The sequence below is a fragment of the Pongo abelii genome, chromosome 3 (assembly GCF_028885655.2).
Source record: "Pongo abelii isolate AG06213 chromosome 3, NHGRI_mPonAbe1-v2.0_pri, whole genome shotgun sequence".
Taxonomy (NCBI): domain Eukaryota; kingdom Metazoa; phylum Chordata; class Mammalia; order Primates; family Hominidae; genus Pongo; species Pongo abelii.
In genome coordinates this window covers 60,451,747-60,464,148 of record NC_071988.2, presented here as the reverse complement: position 1 = coordinate 60,464,148, position 12,402 = coordinate 60,451,747, and the positions used below count along the sequence as shown (strand labels likewise).

Genomic DNA, 12,402 nt, shown 5'->3' with positions numbered 1-12,402 from the left:
GCAATCTCCACTTCCTGGGTTCAAGCAATTCTCCTCCCTCAGCCTCCTGAGTAGCTGGGATTACGGGCATATGCCACCATGCCTGGCTAATTTTTGTACTTTTAGTAGAGACAGGGTTTCACCATGTTGGCCAGGCTGGTCTTGGACTCCTGACCTCAAGTGATCCACCCGCCTCGGCCTCCCAAAGTGCTGGGATTACAGGCGTGAGCCACCGAGCCAGCCTGTTTTTTATTTTTTGAGACAGGGTCTCATTCTGTCACCCAGGCTGGAGTGCAGTGGTGCCATCTTGGCTCACTTCAACCTCTGCCTCCCAGACTCAAGTGATCCTCCCACCTCAGCCTCCCGAGTAGCTGGGACTTTAAGCACATGCCATGATGCTCGGCCAATTTTTTGCATTCTTAGTAGAGATGGGATTCTGCCATGTTGCCCAGACTGGTCTTGAACTCCTGGGCTCAAGTAATCCACCCACCTCACCTTCCCAAAGTGCTGGGATTACAGGTGTGAGCCTCTGCACCCAGCCTAATTTTAGATTTAGGTTGTTGCTAAATGTCCATCACAGGAGACAAGTTTTTTGAAAAACTGATATACAGCCGGGCGCAGTGGCTCACGCCTGTAATCCCAGCACTTTAGGAGGCCGAGGCGGGTGGATCACAAGGTCAGGAGTTCGAGACCAGCCTGGCCAATATGGTGAAACCCTGTCTGTACTAAAAATACAAAACTTAGCCAGGGACGTGGTGGTGCACGCCTGTAGTCCCAGCTACTCAGGAGGCTGAAGCAGAAGAATTGCTTGAACTCTGGAGGCAGAGGTTGCAGTGAGCCAAGATCATGCCACTGCACTGCAGCCTGGGCGATAGAGTGAGACTCCATCTAAAAAAAAAACTGATGTTACATCTACACAATGGAATAATACTGACACAAAGAAAGGTCAAGGACACTCAATATATGGATATAAAAGCCTCTCTGAGATATATTATAAAATTTTAAAAAGTTTGGTTTTTTTTTTTTTAGAGACAGAATCTTGCTCTGTCACTCAGGCTGGAGTGCAGTGGTGTGATCATAGCTCACTGCACCCTCAAACTCCTGGGCTCAAGTGATCCTCCCTCCTCAGTCTCCTGAGTACCTAGGACTACAGAAGTGCAACACCAGGCCCAGCTAATTTTAAAATTTTTTGTAGAGATGGGGTCTTGCTGTGTTGCTCAGGCAGGTCTTAAACACCTGGTCTCAAGTGATCCTCCCCACTCAGCCTCCCAAAGTGCTGAGATTACAGGCAGGAGCCACTGCACCTGGCCAATAGCTTTTTTTTTTTTTAGAAAGTAAGTTTCCACTGGGCACAACAGTACAACAACATTTTGTTTAGGAATTTTCTATAGTGCCCAGAAGAAGATAATCATAAATGGTGGCTTGGGGTATCTTTATTTAAAATTGCAGTCCTCTGAGGTAACTGGTTCTCCAGATGAAGAATATGTTATGGTACAAATTGGTAACATAAAAAAGGGGTTTTCACAGTAGAGTCTTCAGCACCTTGTTGAAGTTGAGGAAGAGAGTATTTTAGGCAATGAAGGCCATTCAAGAAAGCTGGCAGGAGACCAGGCGCTGTGGCTCATACCTGTAATCCCAGCACTTTGGGAGGCCAAGGCAAGCAGATCACTTGAGGTCAGGAGTTCGAGATCAGCCTGGCCAACATGGCGAAACCTCGTCTCTGCTAAATATACTAAAAAAAAAAAAAAAAAAAAAAAAAATTAGCTGGGCGTGGTGACCGGTGCCTGTAATTTCAGCTACTCCGGAGGCTAAGACAGGAGGTTCACTTGAACCTGGGGGTGGAGGGAGGTTGCAGTGAGCCGAGATCGCACCACTGCACTCCAGCCTGGACGATAGAACGGGACTTTGTCAAAAAAAAAAAAGCAGCAGCAGCAGCTAGTGGATAATTTGAATGCAACTTGTAATGGAATTTTATCTTATGTCAGCTACAAAGAAACCTCATCCTGCTCTCCAAATGCATTTGAGTCTGTTAGGAACCCAGGCAGCCAAGTTTTGTACATTGCGTTTACACACGCCTGTGTATCATGTTATTTCCAAGGCGAGTCCAATCTCCCCCCGGCATTAAGATCTCCACGTGAGTTCTTCGGGGTGGCCCATCTGAAGTCTACTCCTGGAGGGCCTGAGGAATCCCATGGACAGAACTGTGCTAAAGGAAGAGGGAACCAGACAGAACGAATTTGTGCAGAGGGGAGACAGGATCTCTAGTAGAGTTTGGCGTCTGCCGCTTGTCCGAGCCATGCGTTTGGCTTTGAAGTAGGAGGGACTCTTAGGATGGAAAGTCTAGGGTAGGAGGGCAGGGGCTTGACTTTCAGCAATAAGGTAGGGAGGGAGGTTTTACTGCAGAGGACTGGGTTTTTCTTGCTATGAGCCTGTTTAGCTCTTTAAGAGCAGAACCTAAGTGCTTTTTTTTTTTAACATAGTTATTTATTTTGGGCTCCAGCTTCCTGCAGTTGCAGTTTCTGTCAGACTAGTTTGTTAAAAAAGCACTTTGGTCACATACCAGAGGACAGGAAGAAAGCAAAATACTGGCACTTTTGAAGTGTTGTTTTTACATGACTTGAATTTTAGTTCCTACTCAGGGTTAAAGAAAGTTCTCTTCAGAATAAAGAGTTCCTGTTGGGTGGGAGAGGATTTGCAACTGGAGTTGGAGATTCTGTGTCATTGGAGACATTTGTTCGTATGCATGGGCTTTAAAACACCAAGAAAAAATATACAGGAGAGTCCTTCCTTTTGTTATATACTAGCTGTGTTCCTGAAAACGTATATGAAAACATTAAAAAACTGATCCCTATTCAGAATGCAACAGGTGAGCTCACTGAAGGGCTCTTACCAGAAAGTCTTATAAATTGAGGCACTTGAAGGGCTGGGACTAGGGTAAGGTAAGCAAGGGGATGCCTAGACTCTCGGTAATTAGGATAAATGGTATTTTAATGCAGTATTTTAGCAAATCAAAATTAATGCAAAAGAAATGATCATGAACAAATAACCAAAATATTAAGTAAAGATAGGATTCACCCCTGCCCCATTCTTTTTGGAGGTTTCAAATATTTGCAATTGGTTTATTTTTTGTTTTGAGACAGGGTCTCACTCTGTCACCCAGGCTGGAGTGCAGTGGCACGATCACAGCACACTGCAGCCTTGACTTGCTGGGCTGAAGCAATTCTCCCATCTCAGCGTTCCAAGTAGCTGGGACTACAAACAGATGCCACCATTCCGGCTAATTTTGTTTATATTTTGTACTGACAAGGTCTGGCTATGTTGCCCAGTCTGGTCTTGAACTCCTGAGCTCAAGCGATCCTCCCGCCTCAGCTTCCTATAGTGCTAGTGTCAGAGTCATTTGAACCAGAACAACTCCATTTTGAACAAAGACTGGGTAAAATAAGGCTGAGACCTACTGGGCTGCATTCCCAGAAGGTTAGGCACAGGATGAAATAGGAGATCGGCACAAGATACAGGTCACAAAGACCTTGCTGATAAAGCAGGTTGTGGTAAAGAAGCCAGCAAAAACCCACCAAATCCACGATGGCAATGAAAGTGACCTCTGGTCATCCTCACTGCTCATTATATTGCTAATTATAATGCATTAGTGTGTCCGGAATTGGTGGGTTCTTGGTCTCACTGACTTCAAGAATGAAGCCGCGGACCCTCGTGATGAGTGTTACAGCTGTTAAGGTGGCGCGTCTGGTGTTTGTTCCTTCTGATGTTCAGCTGTGTTCAGAGTGTCTTCCTTCTGGTGGGTTCGTGGTCTCGCTGGCTCAAGAGTGAAGCTGCAGACCTTCGCGGTGAGTGTACAGCTCTTAAGGCAGCATGTCCTGGAGTTGTTCGTTCCTCCTGGTGGGCTCGTGGTCTCACTGGATTCAGGAGAGAAGCTGCAGATCTTCGCGGTGAGTGTTACAGCTCAAAAAAGCAGTGTGGACCCAAGGAGTGAGCAGTAGCAAGATTTATTGCAAAGAGTGAAAGAACAAAGCTTCCACAGTGTGGTTGGAAGCGGGTTGCCAATGCTGGCTGGGGCAGCCTGCTTTTATTCTCTTATCTGGCCCCACCCACATCCTGCTGATTGGTAGAGCCGAGTGGCCTGTTTTGACAGGGTGCTGATTGGTGCGTTTACAATCCCTGAGCTAGACACAAAGGTTCTCCACGTCCCCATCAGATTAGTTAGATACAGAGTATGGACACAAAGGTTCTCCAAGGCCCCACCATAACAGCTAGATACAGAGTGTCCATTGGTGCATTCACAAACCTTGAGCTAAACACAGGGTGCTGATTGGTGTGTTTACAAACCTTGAGCTAGATACAGAGTGCCGATTGGTGTGTTTACAATCCCTGAGCTAGACATAAAGACTCCCCACGTCCCCACCAGACTCAGGAGCCCAGCTGGCTTCACCCAGAGGATGCCGCACTAGGGCTGCAGGTGGAGCTGCCTGCTAGTCCTGTGCCATGCGCTCGCACTCCTCAGCCCTTGGGTGGTCGATGGGACTGGGCGCCATGGAGCAGGGGGCGGCGCTCGTCGGGGAGGCTCCAGCGGCACAGGAGCCCACGGAGGAGGTGGGAGGCTCAGGCATGGCGGGCTGCAGGTCCCGAGCCCTGCCCCGTGGGAAGGCAGCTAAGGCCCAGCGAGAAATCCAGCGCAGCGCCGGTGGGCTGGCACTGCTGGGGGACCCAGTACACCCTCCGCAGCCGCTGGCCCGGGTGCTAAGCCCCTCACTGCCCGGGCCGGCAGGGCCGGCCGGCTGCTCCGAGTGCCGGTCCCGCCAAGTCCATGCCCACCCGGAACTCCAGCTGGCTCGCAAGCCCTGCAGGCAGCCCGGGTTCCCGCTCTTGCCTCTCCGTCCACACTTCCCTGCAAGCTGAGGTAGCCGGCTCTGGCCTTGGCCAGCCCAGAAAGGGGCTCCCATAGTGCAGCAGTGGGCTGAAGGGCTCCTCAAGTGCCACTAAAGTGGGAGCCCAGGCAGAGGAGGCACCGAGAGCGAGCGAGGGCTGTGAGGACTGCCAGCACGCTGTCACCTCTCATTAGTATGCCAAAAGACACTCCCACCAGTGCACTGACAGTTTACAAATGCCACTGCAATGTCAGCAAGTACCCTATATGTTCTAAAAAGGGGAGGAACCCTCAGTTACGGGAATTGCCCACCCACTTCCCAGAAAGCTCATGAATAATCTACCCCTTGGTTAGCATATGATCAAGAAGTAACAATAAATGTAAGCAGCTGAGCAGCCCATGGCGCTGCTCTGCCTATGAAGTAACCATTCTTTATTCCTTTACTTTCTTTTTTTTTTTTTTTTTTTTTTTTGAGACAGAGTCTCGCTGTGTTGCCCAGTTTGGAGTGCAGTGGCATGATCTGGGGTCACTGAAAGCTCTGTCTCCTGGGTTCACGTCATTCTCCTGGCTCAGCCTCCGAGTAGCTAGGACTACAGATGCCTGCCACCACACCCAGCTAATTTTTTGTATTTTTTAGTAGAGACGGGTTTCACCGTGTTAGCCAGGATGCTCTCAATCTCCTGACCTCGTGATCCGCCTGCCTCGGCCTCCCAAAGTGCTGGGATTACAGGCGTGAGCCACCACGCCTGGCCTGTTCCTTTACTTTCTTAACAAACTTGCTTTCACATTACTGTATGGATTCGCCTCGAATTCTTTCTTGCAAGAGATCCAAGAACCTTCTCTTGGGATCTGGATCAGGACCCCTTTCCAGTAACACTAGGATTACAGGCATGAACCACCACACCTGGCCTAGAATTGTTTTCATCAAACCAGAATGTAGGACCACTATGTGAAGAGGCAGTGGGGGATTCAGGAGGTCCAGGAGTGGAGAGGAAAATGGGAGTTTAAATCTACCGTGACCATATGTGGGACCCTGGACTGACGTTCTCAAGGAGTACTGCTGACACATTTACTTTCTTCTTTTGTTTCTTTATGCCTGGTGGGAAGAAAGTCCTCCTCCCGGTAGAACTGCCTTTGCAAAAATTGTAACAGTGAGACAATCATGGCAGTGAAGGACAGCTGATCTGGCCAACCTCCATCTTGCCTTTGGGCTTAGGCTGCCCTTAATTATTCCTAGGCTTAGGCCAAGCTAACTTTGGGAGACATCTAGTTTCCTTTTTTTTTTTTTCTTTGCAATAGTCTGTTTTTAATTTTTATTTTATCAAAGAGAATCACTTAAATTAGTATCCATTTGAGTAATCTGGCTTAAATTAGGGAACAGTCAACACTGGATTGCCATTTTAAGTTTCCAGATTAATACAAAATTAGTGTCAATAGTATAGGTTAAGCTGAAAACTTTTATAGTCAGGAGTACGGTGAGACTCAGTTTTACCTATTAAATCAGTTTTATCTATAAATCTGATTTTGCTGTAAAATCATGCTAATATTACACGCTTCAAAAAACATGCTTTTCCTTTGAGAAACTTTCTACATCTCAGCCGAAATGCCTTAATTTCATAAAATAAATGTTACAATACAAAAATCTTTTGTAAAAATATCAACTATATATGAATTAAAATCAATCTCTTCTTTTGTTAAAAGTTACCTGTAATTAAGAATGTCAGAACAACTGAGCCTCCATTCTAAAGTTTCTGTGGTGAAGGCATCTGTATTTCCTAGGTCAGTAAACCCAACAACATAATCTTGTGTTTTCCCATCTTTTACCAGTGCTAGTGTGGGAATGACTTTGATACGCAGTCTGTCACAAAGGAAAGGTGCTTTTTCCACATTCAGCTTCAAAAATTTGGTCTCGAGGTGTTTCTTGGACAATATCGCCAGATGTCTGTCTAGTATTTTACACCTGAATGTGGAGTCTCTGCAGAAATGGCAAACCACTTTTTTACTCTCCTTGACTTCTTGAAAAAAGTCTCTTTCACTAGGGATTTCTTTGTATTCCCCATGTCCTTTAGAAAGCCATTCTTCTTTCTGCTGTTGAGCTTTCCTTAGTGCCTTGAGTCTCTTTTCTTTAAGGTGTTCCAATTCATCCTCATCCATCTGATCCAGTTTTTGAATTTCAGAATCCAAATGTTCTTCCACTGGTTTGGTAGTCTGAAGCAGCTGATTCTCCAGGACTTTGGAAAACATGTCAACAGATGCATCCGCTTCCATTCTTCCAAATGGTACAGAGTTCAGCCTGGGTGCTGAGCTCTCAGTGATGCCTGAGAAGTGAAAGAGCAGCAGTTTCAAAAAACAGGTCCACTCTGGCTTTTGCCTTGCAGTAGCTGCCGGCGGCTCGGGAGACATCTAGTTTCTAGTTTAATTGATAGCAACCCTTCCCAAAAATTCAACCGCCTTTGTAAAGCTAATGAGAGACCACAAGACTAGGAGGATAGAGAAGCCTGAATTCTGCTAAGGTGTAGACATAAATGACTGCCAGCCATTATTCTGGGGATCACAAGATATCCAACTTCCCCAATTACTCCTCCAGATACCATCACTATTGTATAACCTATGATTGGCCTTTGGAGATATCTTTTCAGGTTTTTTGCCATGTCACAACCGATGGCTCCACCTGGACTTGGCCACAGTTCCTGTGGCCCCAGCCAGAAGGGATTCAGTGAGGATGAAGACAATTTGCAACACCCCTATGATTGCGCCCCCAACCAATCAGCAGCAAGCACGATTGCCTAGCTACCCCTTCCCCTAAACTATCTTTGAGAAACCCTACCCTTTGAATTTCCGGAGAGATCGATTTGAGTAATAACTCTGTCTCCCACGTGACATGATCAGCCTTGTGTTTATTAAACCCTTTCTTTATGGCAATGCCGTCATCTCAGTGAATTGGTTTTCATCTGCGCAGGGGGCAGGAAGAACCCACTGGGTGGTTACACTTGGGCAGGCGCTGCTTCCCTGAAGGACCAACTACGCCATGATGAGGAAAAGGGTAGTGTGAGGGTACTTTTCGTTCTGTCCCACCAGATCCACTTTGCTCCCTGCTCTGTGCTTTGGTGAGCTGATCTTCTTGAACTCTATCAACAAAGATCCCTGGGGTCCTGTGTTCGAATTGGGTTAGGCAAATGGGAGGTAACAGCAGGAGATCAGAGGTTGGGAGAAGACAGAGGTCACAGTATTGAGTCCCTGGCTCCTTTCCAGCTGGGCTTCATGTCGGCTGTTTACCTAACTGGTCAGTTACTTTTCTCAGCTCTTCTCTCTGAGCTTTGTAACCACCCTCAATCTCTTTTGACCTAAAGGTGATAGTCTAGCACTGGCATGCCTCAGCATCCCTTATAGGTTTCCCTCAACCCTTTTGTAAATAGCCTTTTAGTAATCTCTCCTCCGCTGCCCTCTGTAGGTGTAGGATACGTCTCTTGCGGAAGACTCTAACACAAGTCGTGAGTGCCTATCATCAAGCAAAGGCAGGGCGCAGTCCAGGCATCAGGCCTCTTGGCTCTCACAGTTACCTTTCCACTCAGAGAAAAACGCAACCCTGCCCCGCTTTTCTGGCTTTAGATCCTGTGCACAGTTAAGGGTGCCTGTGAATGAGCTGCAGGAAGTTTAAAGAATGGATAATTCCCATTAGTATCATCTCTACCTCTTTGGATTTAAAATATTTATTCAAGAATGAGAAGCTTGATCTCATTTCTGAGAACATCCAATCACATGCCACTGAGAGGGGAAAGCCCCTAGTCAGCAGAAATAAATACAACTGAGTAATTTTATCACCACTAAGCTTTCTGACGTGTTCTAAAACATTGAAAAGAGCAGGGATTTCTGGCCCCAGACAAGATGCTCTGTGCCTCTGCAGCTGAGATGACAGGTGAAGCCAAGAAACCGAGAGGCTTTGCTGTGCACACCTTTAAGTTCGTGTCTCATACCATATGGCTCCCCAGAGTCCACGACACCTCTAATGACCACCTTTTTCTGGTTGAGGAAGCTATACGATCAGCTTCTTCTACTGCTACATTAAAAAAAAAAAAAAAAAAAAGTGGAGCCAGAAGTTTGATGTGGCACAGGGATTGTGAGCACAGGCCAGCGTTGAAAAGCAATGGAATCAAGGATTGCATGTGAAAGCACTGAGTGTGGGGCCTGGGTCTCAGAGCTGCTTTTTCCCCATCAGCACAACCTGATGGAAAGCTGGTCTTTGTAGAAGGAAGCAAGGGACTCCTAATCTCCTTTTAGAAAAGTGCCACTTTCTAGGTTGTTTCTACCCTCCTTCCCTCCCTCTCCTCCTTTCTTCCTTCCTTCATCTCTCTCAACCAGAGTTCTCACAAGCAGCAATACCAATAGACTTATTTTCTTTTCCTTTTCCAGCCTAGCACTGAAGGTGCCAATAAATATAAATAAAAATGGGCCGGGTGCAACAGCTCATGCCTGTAATCCCAGCACTTTGGGAGGCCAAGGCAGGTGGATCACCTGAGGTCAGGAGTACGAGACCAGCCTGGCCTGCATGGCGAAACCCTGTCTCTACTAAAAATACAAAAAAAAAATTAGCCAGGCGTGGTGGCAGGTGCCTGTAATCCCAGCTACTCAGGAGGCTGAGGCAGGAGAATCGACTGAACCCAGGAGGCGAAGGTTGCAGTGAGCCGACATCACACCACTGCACTCCAGCCTGGGTGACAAGAGCAAGACTCCGTCTCAAAAAATAATAAATAAATAAAAGCCATTCAATAATCTATGTGATAGTCAAAATAATGGGCGCCTTCAGATGGTAAAGAGAGAGATGGGGAGCGTGTGTGTGCTTGTATGCATGTGTGTAAAATTGCCAAGCTTCACACCAGATTTTTGCACTTTGCTATACGTAGATTATATCCCAGTTTTGTTTTTAGAATTGGGTGAGACAAGCTACCTGTTAGTGATACTGTGAACCAAAAAGTGTCTCCTTCTACTCCTAGCTGGACCACGGAGCTCCCTTATACATTGCTGATCACTGGCTGAAACTCCAGTGTGTGATCTACTTGATAGAATGAAAAAAATAATAATTATAGGGCCACAGGAAGTTGCAAAATAAACATACAGGGAAGTCCTATGCTCACTTCTCCTCCCCTAATATTAGCATCTTTCGTAACTATAGTACAATATCAAAACCATGAAACTGACATTGCTACAGCCATGGACCTTACTCAGATTTAATCAATTACACTTGCTCTCTTCTGTGTGTGTGTGTGTTTATGGGTCTATGCAATTTTATCACATGCGCATATTCATGTAGCCACCACCACACTCAAGATACAAAACTATTCCATCATCACATTTGATAAAATTTTAATAGGAGAAAAAGTCGTATTTGCAGTCCTCTCCCAACCCCCCTAAAAGAGAAAAGTACCCTGCTGTATTTACTGTTTTTTTTTTTTTTTTTTGAGGCAGAGTCTCACTGTGTCCCCCAAGCTGGAGTGCAGTGGCGTGACCTCAGCTCACTGCAACCTCCACCTCCCATGTTCAAGCGATTCTCCTGCCTCAGCCTCCTGTGTAGCTGGGACTACAGGCATGCACCACAAAGCCTGGCTAATTTGTTTGTTTTTTTAATGGAACGGGGTTTTGCCACGTTGGACAGGCTGGTCTTGAACTCCTGAGCTCAAGTGATCTGCCTGCCTCAGCCTCCTAAAGTGCTGGGATTACAGGCGTGAGTCACCGCACCTGGCCACCTGTTCTTTATTATACTGAGTGGAGTGATGATTAGAAGAATAAGAGACATCTTGCTTCCCTGATAACTGTTACTGACCTAGGGACGGCTGTGCAACCTGACTGGGCATTTGGCCCACACAGACTGAGCGGAGGATAAAGGGTCTGTGGTTGGGAGAGACATTTTCCCTCCCTCTTTCTCTGCCTCACTCTTATACCCCTCTGTTTCTCCAGGTAAACCTCAATAAGGAAGCACTATAGTCTCTGATGATTTTGGCAGATATCTTACAGCCTAAGGAAAGCCAACCTTAGGATGAAGCTAAGGACACCTCAGTGAAGGGGTGGAAGAAGCCTGAGATCTTAATGGTATCTTGAAAAGCTGATTCATGCAGTTACTGGAGCCTATCCTTACTCTAGACTTACAGTGAGACAGTGAAATCTCTCATGGTTTTAGTCCATTTAAGTTAGGGTTTTCTGTATTTTTCAGCCAAAAGCAAGATAACTGAAGGGTATCTACAAAAATCTTACAGCTAACATCATACATAATGGTGAAAGACTGAATGCTTTCCCCCTAAGATCAGGAACAAGGCAAGAATCCACTCTCACTACCTCTATTCAATATCATACTAGAGGGTCTAGCCCAGGTAATTTAGTAACAAAAAGAAATAGAAGGCAGCCTGATTGGAAAAAAAAGAAGTAAAACTATCTCTATTCAAAGATGACATGGGCCAGGAGTGGTGGGTCATGCCTGTAATCCCAGCCTGAGGTCAGGAGTTCGAGACCAGCCTGGCCAACATGGTGAAATGCCATCTCCACTAAAAATACAAAAATTAGCTGGGCAGGTTGTGGGCATCTATAATCCCAGCTACTCAGGAGGCTGAGGCAGGAGAATTGCTCAAACCCAGGAGGCAGAAGTTGCAGTGAGCCAGGATTGTGCCACTGCATTCCAGCCTGAGCAACAGAGCAAGACTCTGTCTCAAAAAAATACCACAAAGATGACATGGTCTCTCGTACATAAAAAATTCTAATAAAAACAAAAATACAACATACACAAAAACACTAATAAATAAGTTCAACAAGGTTGGAGGATACAAGATCAACATACAAAAATCAGTTGTATTTCTGTACACTAGCATAAATAATCTACAAATGAAATTAAGAAAACAATTCAATTTACAATAGCACCAAATAGGATAAACTACCTAGGAATAAATCTAACAAAAGAAGTGCAAGATTTGTACACTGACAACTGCAAAATGTTGTTGAAAAAAATTAAAGAAGACCTCAATAAATAGAAAGACATTTATGGTTATGGATCAGAACACTTAATATTGTTAAGATGGGCCAGGCGCAGTGGCTCATGCCTGTAATCCCAGCACTTTGGGAGGCCAAGGTGGACGGATCACTTGAGCTCAGGAGTTAAGACGGCAATAATCCCCAAACTGACCTACAGATTCAATGCATTCTTACTCCAAAGCTATAGTAATCTAGACAATGCAATACTGGCATAAAGACAGACATATAAATCAATGAAATTGAATTGAGAGTCCAGAAATAAAACCTTATGTTTATGGTCAACTGGTTTTCAACAACTGCCAAGACAATTCAATGGGTAAAGAATAGTCATTTCAACAGATGGTGCCGTGACAAATGGATATTCACATGCAAAAGAATTAAGTTGGGGCTGGGTGCAGTAGCTCACGCCTGTAATCCCAGCACTTTGGGAGGCCAAGGCGGGCAGATCACCATGTCAGGAGATCGAGACCATCCTGGCTAAGATGGTGAAACCCTGTCTCTACTAAAAATACAAAAAGTTAGCTGGGTGT

General features: G+C 45.7%; 1 protein-coding gene across 1 annotated transcript; it reads right to left on the bottom strand.

Moving 5' to 3' along the window:
- Positions 1–6,559: 6,559 nt before the first annotated feature.
- LOC112128477 (thioredoxin domain-containing protein 9-like) lies at positions 6,560–7,241 on the bottom strand. Its single transcript, XM_054553607.2, has one exon. The coding sequence runs from the start codon at positions 7,124–7,126 to the stop codon at positions 6,560–6,562; it is 567 nt and encodes a 188-aa protein (XP_054409582.1). The 5' UTR covers positions 7,127–7,241.
- Positions 7,242–12,402: the final 5,161 nt, after the last annotated feature.